General features: G+C 40.3%; 1 protein-coding gene across 1 annotated transcript in view; it reads left to right on the top strand.

Moving 5' to 3' along the window:
- LOC135196538 (E3 UFM1-protein ligase 1-like) overlaps positions 1-13418 on the top strand; it is a 234187-nt gene that overhangs the window by 38554 nt on the left and 182215 nt on the right. The window contains 2 exon segments of the mRNA XM_064223385.1: positions 7985-8160; positions 8558-8776. Coding sequence (XP_064079455.1) covers positions 7985-8160; positions 8558-8776 — 395 coding nt within the window.

Raw genomic sequence — 13418 nt, 5'->3', positions numbered from 1 at the left:
CGCACTTGGTATGTACGAGGGGTATGGGTCTTGCTTCTTTGTTGAGATTTGTCATGTAAGGAGTGTGAGACTTTGTCTATTCCGTAAGGAAGACGTATGATTCGTATGTACGCAATTAATCAGTAAACATGTCTAATTCCGTAAGGAAGACGTATGATTCGTATGTACGCAATTAATCAGTAACAAAAGTCAGGGTAGTGAACCTGCTAACCTTCCTGTAGACTTTATTTTGCCTAACCCTGTAGTATGGCCTACGGGCTATGAATATGTCTACGAGAGGTGCTCGCTCTCCTTCATTGCTGTGAAGTGCTACTTCTGTAATTGTTACTCCAACCCTGCAGTGTTGCCTTCGGGCCCTAAGCAGTGTCTGTAGAGGAATTGCCCTTTCTCTGATACTCTTTCGATTCGTATCTTAGAATCGAAAGTGCTTGCTTTAGAGAGTAAAAGTGAAGTGCAGAAGTGCAGTGATACCCCTTGTGTAGTGGAGGGTGCGTCAGATCGGCCTCGTTTCGCCTCTAGGCCGGGACCTCTGCTTGACTCCCAGGACCCGGGGAGGGAGCATGTCGAAAAGCTAAGGAGGGTTACAAGGAACCCCCACCGATCTGGCGTGCCTTCGGCAGTTTCTGATGAAAATCCCCAGACTGCCAAAGTGCGTGCGCGTGCACGAATCCTGAAAGATTGCTTCTCGTCTCCCCGAAGCGTCCTCCCCATGCAGGGGTTGGAGCTTTCGGAAGGACTCGCGCCCTCTAAATAGAAGCTTTATAGAAGAGGACGCTTCACGTCCTCTCTCTCTCTCTCGTTATGCGTTTCAGTGAGAAGTAAGAAGGCAACGTCGCCTGAACTCGTGTCCGTCTTTCCACCGAGAAATACGTAAGAGAAGTCATAGTAGCAGGAAGCTTTTGAGAGCGGACGCCCGGGACGCTCGGATGGACTCCAGGCGCGCGCTGGGTGCACGCCAAGTGCGCGCCAGTGACGCCAAGTGCGCGCCAGTGGACGCCGAGCGCGCTCCAGTGGACGCCGAGCGCGCTCCAGTGGACGCCGAGCGTGCACCAGCGCACGCCAGGTGTGTCGCCTGGCTGAACGTTTCTGTTGAACTCTTCAAGCTCTTGTTTCAGATATGGGCCTAAAGAATGTTTATCTCTACCTCCGGTGATACCTTCTACCTCACCTGCAAAGAATGTGAAGTAGGCAGTGCTTCGGAGGAAGTTTAAAGTGAACAGACAACTTCTTCTTCGAAACCCAGCAAGACATCGGGTTTCGTGAATTCAAGAGGTCTCTGTCAATTAATATTGCTTTTCGCATAGGTGGATGGAGTTAAGGAAAGCTCAAGGGAAGATCTCGTTTGCTCTACCGCAACCTTTGCCATTCTGCCAATAAATTTAAGTTTAATTGCCACTACCGCAGTCAAGACTTTGCGATAAGGCAGTTACGGTTATGTAAGGCTCGATGTCCTGCACGTCAGGACTCTCGGCAACGTTCAGTGGGATTCTTGCAAAGGGCACTCATCAAAAGGACGCTCTTCAGGAAAGCGCAAGACAGGACTTCCTTTGCCATACTGCCAATAAATTTTAAGCTTTAGCAGGCATTAGTTGTGATACGGGAGAGGAAGCTGGTTGGAGAGTTTCTTCCTCTTCCCAGGATAATTTTGTTTGGCAAGCTTTTTAGCCCATCTGAAAGGGTTTTTCAGATGATAGATTTTGTTAGTTTCTAGTCGGGACTACGCTGCCGAATTGAACATCGTCGTTCTACCTGCCGTAAAAGCCCAGTCTCTTAACAGGATTCTTGCCCTTCCTCGTTTGAGACGGGAATCGAAAAAATTAAATGCTTGACTCCCTGGATTACGTTTTGTCAATTCAGTGACTTTCCCCCATTGACAATATACTTTCGTTTTTGTCAAGTAAGTATCCCCTCATTGACAAAATATCTCTTTGTCCCGTAAATGGGTTAGTTCTCATTGACAAACATCTCATTAACTTGATATTGCGTAAGCGAATAAGCTCTTATTGACAAGATTCGGAAGAGCTCTCATTCGTCATTCGCAGACTCGTACAAGAAATAGGACTTGTAGACTACGTCAATGAACGCTTATGTCCAGTAACATAAGAAGCTTGAGCTGACTGCTTCGATTCTCTTAAGTTTTGTTCATGAAACTTGCCTGTCAGATATGTATGTAGCTGTATTTCCGAATTCAGCTATATATATGTCTGCCAGGTAAGTATGAACAAACTTTATTGTGATATAATTTCATATTTTGCCTTGCGTTATTTTACTTCTGGTTGGTTCAAGTCATATACGCTTGCTGTAGTTACCTCTTCGGATGGCAACCGAGAGGTCTATTGTCTATTTTAAGGACATTTAATCGTTACTCCCTGCAGCCTTCCAGGAGTTTCCGATTTATCTTTTACCGTTGTATGGTAGTGTTCTGACGACACAAACGCATCTATATATTTAGCGTTTTCTGTTTCGCTTAAATATACCAGCTTGAGAGTCTTTCTGCTCAAAAACTAACGGACCTATTTCTTCGTAGAATAGGGTAGCTGGCAACCCAGACATAAAGTTAAGAGACGACGTTCGTAAGCTGCTGGCTGCTGCTGTCACGCTGTGTCTGTCCTCCAGTCCAACCGAGGCCAGTAACAGATCGGGCGCTGTCATGCGCGGTAGGTTACGTCTCTCTCTCCTGCGGGATTGACTGACTAACCGTATCTCTGTGCTGGCGGTTACGTCTCTCCTGCGGGATTGACTGACTAACTGTATCTCTGCCCTACAATCACGGACTTTAGCCTAAGATTGAGGGGATTTCTTACGTGAATGAATAAACGTTGCATTCGTTTTGCCTTACTATGTTCAACAGAGTTATCTCTTAATCCTTTCGGTGCTCGTTACCGCACGGTATAGAACTACGAGTCTACCGCAACATTGCACTTTTATATGCTCTCCTGCTTAGGCAAAGCGCAGCCTTATTAGGGAACGTAAGCATACTCGGGGATGGGAATGGATGAGCTTGCTGGGGACCATTTCCTTCCTGAAGAAGTTTGTTTCCCCGAATAGACTGCAATTCAGACCACAGTTTTTTCCTACCGGGAAACTGAAATATTATTCAAGATCTAGGAATGATTCTGAACATCTCTCAGTGCGTTTATCACCTGAGGTGATAGAAAGAAGGTGCCGGACATCTGATAGGGTTTCAGATGTCTTGGATCTTAATCTGAAAGAAGTAAAAGCGATTCGGTAGTCCCTCCAGTCCTCGTAACGAGTTTTGGGAACCAGTGGTCCAGATCAACTCTGATATTCCACAGCTCTCTCATATCTTAAGAAGTATCTTCTCTCGGTCCCTGTTCGAGTTTACGAGAAAGCCTATTATAACAACAGGCGTAGAATGTAACGATCCTCTAGAGGTTCGTTACAGGATTGCAAAAGTCCGTACGAATCGTCTAGATCGACGGCAGCAACTATTGACTTCCGAGTGGAATCTTTCTTTAGAAGTAAGTTGAGAGTTGTGGAGACTTTAGGGACGCCCTTTCATTCTTCTCTTCGATATGTTGAGGACGAAGAGGCTTCTTCTTTTCTGCTCCCTTATTCTCGATCCGGGATCGGTACCATTAAACGCCATCCTATGATATTGAACGGGGATGGATATTTAGTCTCTTTTCCCCTTTTTTCAATCGCTTAGGAATGTAATAAGAGGATTTATGACGTCACAGGGAGCGACAATGACGCTGATCGCCCCATGTTGGCCCTTCAGGATCCTGGATTCACAGAGGTCACATACTTCCTAGTTCACTTTCCAAGGACCTTTTCCTAGTGAGTCGGTCTACTCTAACTCGAAAGGTACCTATAACTACCTATATACATCTCCGCTCTGAGTCTGACTACGTTCAGGCTATCGAGATGTTGACAGGAATAAGATTACCGTCTTCCATTTCCGTCTGAAGAATGGGATAAGCTAACAGTCACAACTATTAAAGAATACGCAAATATGTTGTTGACGGCCTTTGGGCTCAGAGATTTGCGTCTGTCAAACAACAAAGCCCTTCACGATCTTTGAGTTCTGTGGAATCTCGAACCTCGCTCATCATCTACTTTTTGTCTCACCTGTTTTCTCGGAGTCAGACACTCGTGCGAGATCAGGCGACATATAGTAGCCCTGAGTTTCTTGTTGACGAAGTCGGTTGCGTTTATACACCCCCGATGATCGTGTAACATGAGACCAGGTTGGACTGTCAGGCATTCTTCCTTCGGGACTGAATCGCCTTTTTGCTCCTCGCTCCTTTCTCCTGGCACCAGAAGCTCGAGTCAGGAGTTGATTCGCTGACGACGTTGGGTTGCGTTGATACACCCCCAAGGTTTGCTTAGATTGAATCGCCCAGGCAGTCCAGACACTCATCCTTCAGCGAAGAATAGTGCCTTATGGTCTTCAGGGTACAGCCTTGCTGTCCTTGATTCGTCTGACTGGTCAACTGGTCGGTCACCTGACTTTAGTACAGACGGACTGACTGTGCATGTCCAGATCGAAGCTTTCAATATGGAACTTAGACGTAGTCTGAAGTTCTTGATGTCAAAGCATTCGAACCTCTCCTACCTGTTAACTTCTTGCATGTGATCAGGAAGGCCTTCTTCTAACCACCCTAGATACGACAAAGAGGGTTAGTGAGATTTTAAGCCATCGTCACAAGTTTTGGCTTTAGAGAACACAAGGCGGTGTGCTCTCTAACCCTTCCGTTGTGGCCTAAGAATGGTAACCCGTTTTGTCCTTGGGCCAGGAGCTTGGAAGCAAGGATGGCACAAGTTAGTGGGCAGGAGCCAGAGAGAGTCCTGTGCCCTGTTGGGTCTCTCAAGTTTTTATCTACATAAAACTCAAGAAAGTCGAAGTCATTCGGGCAATCTGCAGTGTTCCGAAAAGACCAGACTTGCCCATATCGAAGAACAGCCTGGCTTTAGTGTTAAGGAGTTCTTTCAAAAATGCTCCTTCATTGTGTTTGCACAAAGATTTGAAATCTTTTTATCTGAATGCTCACGAGGTGAGGGCGCGGCCTCGGAAGCATTTCAACAGAGCATGGCACTCAGCAACATCCTGAGTGCCATGTTTTAGCGAAGCAACTCTGTGTTCACTTCACACTCCCTGCGAGATGTGAAGATTGGCATATGAGATCTGCTGCTCGCTAGGGCCATACGTGTCTGCAGACACAATCTTGGGGGCAAGAAGTACCACTCATCCTATCCTGTAGAAAATGGTTAGGAAGAGCTCTTAATTTAGTTGTTGAGTCGCCGACAACGGCGACTTCTTAACCTCTTTAAGCCTTAGTTAACACACCTTAACTTTGGCTAGGTTGGTCAGGTGGTGATATATATTTATATATATATATATTTATTTTACTTCTTAGCCCTCATGGTATGGTCAATATGGTCTAGTCACGTCGTGGTCTCGCCTCTGTTGACAGATCATCTGGAGTGCACCAGCTATATAGGTCTCTACCTCGCTGGCAACTCTAGTAGCACAAGCAGACTTACGTGGCAGTAACCACGAAGCCAGCTATGCTAACAGGTGGAACCAAGATGTAAATCATCTGCATGCATTTGTTTCCCAAAATCCTTCTATTCTGTCCCTTCCCACCTCCAAAGGTGGGATTCAGCTATATATATATCTGACAGGTAAGTTTCATGAACAAAATGATATTGTTATGATACAATAAAGTTTGTTCATACTTACCTGGCAGATATATATAATCAAGTACCCACCCACCTCCCCTCAGGGGACAGTGGAAATAAAAATTATGAATAGAAAATGGGAATGGTTCCTGATACCCGCCTCCCAGCGGCGGGAATGGGTACTAACCACCTGGCCGACCACTGCGTGTGTCGGAAGTTTTTAAAATTCTGTCGGACTTCAGAAAATACAGCTATATATATATCTGCCAGGTAAGTATGAACAAACTTTATTGTATCATAACAATATCATGTTTTAATAGTTATTTTGTATAAGTTTTTATTTTAGTAACAACTTGTATGCCTTGAAAGTTAGATTTATCTTGAAAGGCTTTTCAGCAAACCCATAGCTTATGCCTTGGAAAATCAGATACATCTTGGGAGACTTTCAAGCAAACCCACAGATCATTTTCAGCCAAATCAGTTAGTTTAGCAGCATGATCAGTCCTAACTGAATCAGGGCTAAAGCTAATTGTTTGTCCTAACTAGTACTATGCATCCCAGAGACCTTGAAATAGTGTTTTTCGTAAACAAATTTTAAACCAACATATGGATTTCCATGCTACTAAAGCACCGAGTTATTCTAATATTGTCCTGATTCGGGTAGTACAGGCAGCCCCAGGTTATCAACGGGGCTTCCGTTCCTGGGGAGTGTGCTGATAAGCAAAACCCGCCATTAACCGAAACTCAGTGATTTATGCGGTCATAATTAATAGCGCTTATGGCGCAGCATAAGCACCCTTATGGTGCTGATAACTGGAACTCGTCATGTTATGGTGCCATAAATTGCCGATTTTATGTCGCTAGAAAAGCCTCATAAAACAGGATTGCTGATAACTGGGAACTGCCTGTACACTGAATTGACAGATGGGCTTAATTTAAACCGTTTACTCTTAGAAAAAAGGACCAACTTCTTGCTTTTCCTCAAACAAGTGGTGCTATATGACATATTCGTGACTTACAGCCATCCCCCTTGCCTATAGATTAAAAATTAAAACAATTTATATATCATACAATATATTAATGTGCTTTTAAAAATTTTGTATTGCCCAGGAGAGGTAAAGTGACATTCAACCATAAGTCACACAACCATTTGAGAAGGTATTGTAGAGGATATGCTATATACCGACATCACTGATGCATGTCTCCACTTTTGTGGATGGTTGGGTAGCTAAATGCAGCTTTAACCTCGTTTTCTTAAGTAAATGAAGTTATTGAAACACATGGCAATGCACAGTACTTCTGAAAATTAGGACAACGTTCGAAACACCCAGTGTTTTATGTAGTGGCAGGGGAATCCATAAGTCAGTTTTAAAGTTGTTTACGAAAAACACTTATGTCATGGCCTCTGGAATGCATAGTAAACTTGTTTCACCACAAAACCATTACGTACTTTGACACAGCTTGTTTGTGTCTGTGTGAATCTCCAGGCACTCGAGTGGTTTGCATTCCAAAATTATTCCTCAACTCTAAAGTATTGTTTTGGCTTTCATAATAACTTTCATTATCAATTGAAACCTAGTCACTACATATTCCACTGTCAGTTAAGTACCAGCCTTCTGTCAGACTCTTGTTGCAAGCACATTTTGCTCTTCAGTGGCATGTGAAGTCAAGGTGTGTCTCGCATACTAGTTTTAACTACTACTATGAGGTTCATCATTTTGAATTTGCCTTGATCTGGTTAGACATGAAAGAGAAAGCATTGGTATATATCTGTGGAATCATGTAAGAATTATTTGAGAATAATTTTATTTTTAGAGTAGACTCTTATTAATTAGAATTTTGCCATTACATCTTATTTGCCTGTCTTTGGAAGCTTGATTTTCAAGTCAATGGCCCCTGTGGGCTTGTTCCATATGAATAGGTTTCATCCTCTGAATAATATATAATGATATTATTAATAAACTGTATTGGAGGCAGTGATAAAAAGGCTAATTTTCAGGGTACAACATTTAATACTTATACTGTTATGTGGATAAACTTTTTAAGAACAGTAATAAAGACATTGATTTGTTAGGTACAGAAAATTCATATTCAATTGATAACTTTATTTTAATAATGAAAGTTTGACTTATTGTATTGTTTATTTAATGAGCATTGGATGTAGGAGTATTCATTGTTATAGAGGTTTATATCTTTTAGGAAGTTTTAACCTGATTCCTTATTATTTCATGTAGAAAATGGTTTTACTTTTTGAAGTTGCTTATATTTATACTGTTTATGAGAATTTCTACTCTTATGAAATAATAGTAAAAGTTTCAGTTGTTTGCATATCTTTCAGAGTTTGAAGCATTGCGACGTTTGGATATCAGCGACCCTGAAGGTTATATCCGTCGTCGCCTGAAAGGAGAGGATATAACATATATTGGTGAAATGTGCATTGGCTCTGGTTTCATTGACCAAATTGATGCTTCACTTGATGATGCATTAGTATCCGGTGGATGGGTTGATATATACGTAAGTTTATTCTTCACTTTTATGCCTTTCTTGTTGTTTCTGTGATTGTGGTTTCTGAATAGTAAACTGTAAGTGAAAAATTTTATTGATAAACTGAAGGTTACATTCCAGTTTGATATGAAATTGAAACATGGGATTGGATTTTCATTAAGAAAGCAGGATATGCAAAGGGTTCTGCCCTAATGAGAAAGTTGTTATACTCTGAAGTAAGTGGCTAGTAAGACAGTAAATGACTTGAAACAAGAGGCTGTGCAAGACAGGAAATCATTTAACAAGCATAGCAACTGAAAATAGAGTTGGTAATGTTGTCACTGGCATCAATAGAAGAATAAGATTGTGTAATGTTATTTACAGTAAGATGTATATATATGATAATTTGTTTCTCTTATTGTTGCAGCCTCTTCTGCCAACATCCTTTTCCTCAGAGGATGGAAGCCAGCTGTTGGAAATTGCTCTTAGGAATCGCCAAGATAAGAAATCTACTGCTAATGCAAGGGTGTTCTGTGATACGATAGTTGTCAGTAACCAGATAATTTCAAGGGTAACAAATGACCTCAGACAGTTAATGCCTGCAAGAGCAAAAGAAGCAATAGAACAAGGTTCTTTCAAACAGCAGGTAAATTGAGTTTTGTGTAACTTGTACCATGTTGTTCAATGAGTATCCCATTCATCATGTTTCAGGAAATTTTTGTTGAACGAGTTTATTTTTTAGATATAAATTTCCTCTAAAAAATTGTTTCAAGTGAAATTTTATACTGTGGAAGCTAGTTACTTAAAGATCCATTTCGGCCTGAAGAAACCCACTACTTTATAATTGTCTTGTCATCACTGTGGATGCAGATTCAAAGATATTAATTTTAGACAAACAAGCATGTCATCTGTTAAGAGTCCAATAAGAGCTGTCTGCAAGGGCATATTCTTTGTCTCGTTGCAGACTTATCCTGTTACTTATTCAAATTGTTAATTCAACAGAAATGTCTTTTTACATTCTAAGAGCTCAGCAAGAAATAATCACACATCAGGGTTTTAATCATGTACCAAATGTTGTGTATTATTTTCACTTTAGAGGTACTGTATGCAGAACCTTGTAACAAACAATGTCAATGGCAGTAGCTTTAAAAGTTATTTTGTAAATAAACCCATGCCGGCTCACTTTTTTCGTTTTGCAGATTTATATTTTCTTATATCTACTAATTGCATGCTATCCACTTAAGTTAGTCATGTTATTAGGTGTTGGTTAATGAAGTCTCACTTTTCCTGAGCCTGCAGTGCTCTGCACTTATTCCTTAGTGTTTGCTTTAGCAGGTATCACTATCCCACTTGTGGTGAATAACCTCTTTAACATTTTCCGCAGTTATTACCATTCCTTTTCACTATTTTTAATGGTAATGTTTTCAGTAAGTGGCTAGTTTCACATTTTTTTTTATACCAGCATTGTCAGATGACTAATTTTAAGTGCAGTAAAATCTCTGTATAACTGTCTAAATGGGCTGAGACTTGTCCTCTAATAGAGAAACTCATTGTATAGTAATTTATTTTAATGTCACCGCTAAACTTTTTTCACCTAAGTCGTTAAACTTGTATCACCTTACATTTTATCTTTAGCTTCCTTGCATAACACTCCTAAGTAATACTAATCAGAAATTTATCAAAACAGTAAATGATGGTAACCTAATGTACAGAACTATCATAGCTAGGTTAATTGTGACAAGCATGCATATGGAATATCTCTCTCTCTCTCTCTCTCTCTCTCTCTCTCTCTCTCTCTCTCTCTCTCTCTCTCTCTCTCTCTCGCTCTCCTCTCTCTCTCTCTCTCTCTCCATCTCTCTCTCATCTCTTCTCTTCTTCTCTCTCCATGTATCACCATTTTGTTGTAAGTATGAATAAGTATAAAAAATTACCATATGCTGTATTTGATATTTTGCTGTAGATCACTAAATTCACATCAATATGTTCACGATTAATTTGTTGATAAGATGTCCAGTATAGCAAGCATTTGAAACTCACTCTCTCTCTCTCTCTCTCTCTCTCTCTCTCTCTCTCATCTCTTCTCTCTCTCTCGCTCTCTCCGTTCTCTCTCTCTCTCTCTCATCTCTCTCTCGTTGTGTGTCATTACTCTAATGTAAGCATTATTGAAGATAATACCCCTTGAAAAACTATTTATTGCCAATGTGTAAAACAATGATGTTGCATAAAAATTTCTCATTTCCTTTGTTGATTTATTGATGTAAATGATGGTCTCTCAGTCTATTTTCTTTCTCTTTTTTTTTTTTTTATTAATTCCACCTGAAAAGCTGTGACTTCCTTCATAAATCATGCAAGACTTTGTCAGCTTCTGGGAGGTCGATCAAAATTATTCCCCATATCTCTTATTCGACGGGACCTTACAACAGTGTTTCATCTTTCTTCTTTTGTACTGTTCTGATTCGGTAATTGACCCATTCCCACCTCCTTTTGACAGATATTTTCTTCCTTTTCCTTTCTCTTCCACCCATGGACATATTTAATTAATAAATCTGTAGGCTACTATAACACCAGTGCCACTTTGTCAACACCATCAACCTGTTTGTCCATCCAAGTGTTCTTTCTTTTTTCTCCTCATATCATCATTCAAATTTACTACGTGGACACGGGTTCTTAGCATATTCTACCTTGCTTTCCTTATCTCCTCCTTGAAATGTTACTACTTGTACCCTATGCGTTTTTTTGTACTTTATTGTATCCTAGATCTCATAAGGCATCCAAGTCCTCAGTCTTTGTACTCCATATTATAGTACATATTTCTTTTCCAGCAGATTGTCAAACCAGCCTTCATTTATTGTCTGTTCTTCCTGAGATATGGTTACCGCAAATCTAATACAGAATCCAAATGTAAATGCTTTTTAACATTTATTGTCCAGAAGCTTTACTGAATTAAACCTAGGAATTCTGTCAACACTTTTGTTGGATGCTTGTAGTTTCAACTTTAGTGACACTAACCCAAGAGATCTCCAGATAAGAATTAACTTGCAGAGAAAGGCAAGTAATAGGAAAAGGTAATAAATGAATGTGAGGGTATAGAAATACTATATCATTATGCCTGAATTTAGGAGACATTAACAAAAAGCAGGAATGAATTTGCTCGTCACTTAAGCATGTAAGTCAGAAGATGCCGCAACTGTATTTTAGCCAAAATACAAGTTGCAAACTGAGTAGTATGAAATCTGTCACTAGAAAGTTACACAATGTTTGCAGCAGCAGCTTGCCCAATGTTGCAAGCAAAAACACGTGGGGCAGAAAAAGAGGAATTCGGAGGATGTGTGATATTGAGGTGAGAGTCAGTACCTGAAGACCTCACTGGAGAACAGCACTCCAAACAAGGAAGAAGAAATAGAGCTAAAACACTTAAATAGCTTATTCATGAGACATTCAAAAACATATCTGCAAGATACCAATTTACTAAGAAACAGTGGAAGCAACATTTCTGCGAGATACCAACTTATTGAGCAACAATAAAAGTAATATGCATATGCTTCTCAAAAGTAAAGTTCTTGTTTAAAATCTTAAAAGTCACTGACATTTAAAATTATACCATTTAAATGTAAATCAGGATGCAAAGGCAAAAGTGTTCTGGATCAGTTAACTACAGTACAGTACAGTACGTGTGCACTTTGAGTTTTAGAAGGGTTAACCCCTCCAACCTTGGACCACCTTGACATGGTGAGGGGCTCTTGAAGCGCAGGAATTTGTTCCTGGTTTTGAGTCCAAGTGTCCCATATATAATAATAATATTTCTTTGGATTAATGTTTGTGAAATTTTCCACTTTTGCAAAAATTTATAGGACCTGATAAATAAGGGAAGATATCATAGCTGGGACTGAGCCTATATCCAAAGCTAAATAGTGGAAACTGTGGTAGGACCATCAACTACCTGATAATGTTTGGACATAAGGGATCAGGCTGGACCACGGATTCCAGGGGGGTCTGGTTCTGGAGATAGGACTCTCGGCATTCTATCCGGTTCGCCCATAACATGATTAGGGTGAGGACAATTGTATGTATTCTTGTCATACTCTCAGTCCTACCAAGCGGGCTTAGCTTACACTTGGGCCACACTAATCGTATTGTGCCCACCCTTGTGGGTTAGGGTAGGGACATGGACATTTGGGAGTCAGTTCTCACTTGTGCCGATAGTGAAAGAATAAACTCCATGAAAGGCTGATGATATTTTTTTTTAGGTTTTCAGGTTTTTTTTTCCTCTATAATCTTTATCTCTAATCTTTATGGAAAATATAAATGAAAATTTGAGTACCTCTGGACCCTCTGATGGTACAGTCGTGGCACAGTTGACAACTGCTGGAACCCCTTTCTCTAACCACCCTTGCTTAGTTGTAGATGACACTAGTGCATCAAAGAACCACCAGCCTGCTTCAAGAGAAGTATCAGATCACCTGTCAGGGTGCAATAACTTTAAAATTGAAAAAAGTAAAAACCTCTTTGGTAGATTCCAATGTTGTAACATTGGAACCATACATAGCAAAAGATAACTGAATCAGAGAAGAATAACCCTCCCAACCCCCCAAAACTGACATCACGCACAAATCAGGCCCCAAAAAGGAAAAGAAACTTCTGACTGGATACTACAGTCATCTTACATAACATTGAGGGTGAAGATCTACCTCCAAGACACTTGCTACTTGACTCCGTTAAACTAAGGTATAATAATATCCATGACCTAGAAGTTTATTCAGTTCTAAGCAGAAGGGATATAATAAACAAATTTAAAATTTGCAAAGTAAAATTGCTGGCCAAAGTCTTCTACTTAAAATCAACATTCTTGGGCAAAGTAGAGGGCCAAAGTAGAGAAGTACGCCCATTTATACCAAAACCACTTCAGTGCACACAATGCTCAAAATTTGGCCACACATACAAGAAATGTCATAATAAGAGATTATTTGGGAGTCTGATCATCTTAAGAGCATACTACAAATTGGAACTGTAGTCCTCCAAAGTGTGCCAATTATGGGTTAGCTCATCATGCTAGATCTAAAGATTGCTAATTTCACCAGTACAATACAGAGCTTAAACTGTTAATGACTAGAACAGGAATGACAGCTAAGGAAGCTAGACTAAATTTAAAAGTAAGGGGGGTCCTTGATTGATCCAAAAATTCCTCTTTCACAACTGCTGTTAAAAACCTAAAACTTAACCAACATGATATCGAGCAGCAGAATAATAAAGATACGCAACATATCAACATGCTAATAGTACTAACATCC

The sequence above is a fragment of the Macrobrachium nipponense genome, chromosome 18 (genome assembly GCF_015104395.2).
Source record: "Macrobrachium nipponense isolate FS-2020 chromosome 18, ASM1510439v2, whole genome shotgun sequence".
Taxonomy (NCBI): domain Eukaryota; kingdom Metazoa; phylum Arthropoda; class Malacostraca; order Decapoda; family Palaemonidae; genus Macrobrachium; species Macrobrachium nipponense.
The sequence above is the reverse complement of the archived record's forward strand: the minus strand, read 5'-3'. Positions and strand labels throughout refer to the sequence as shown.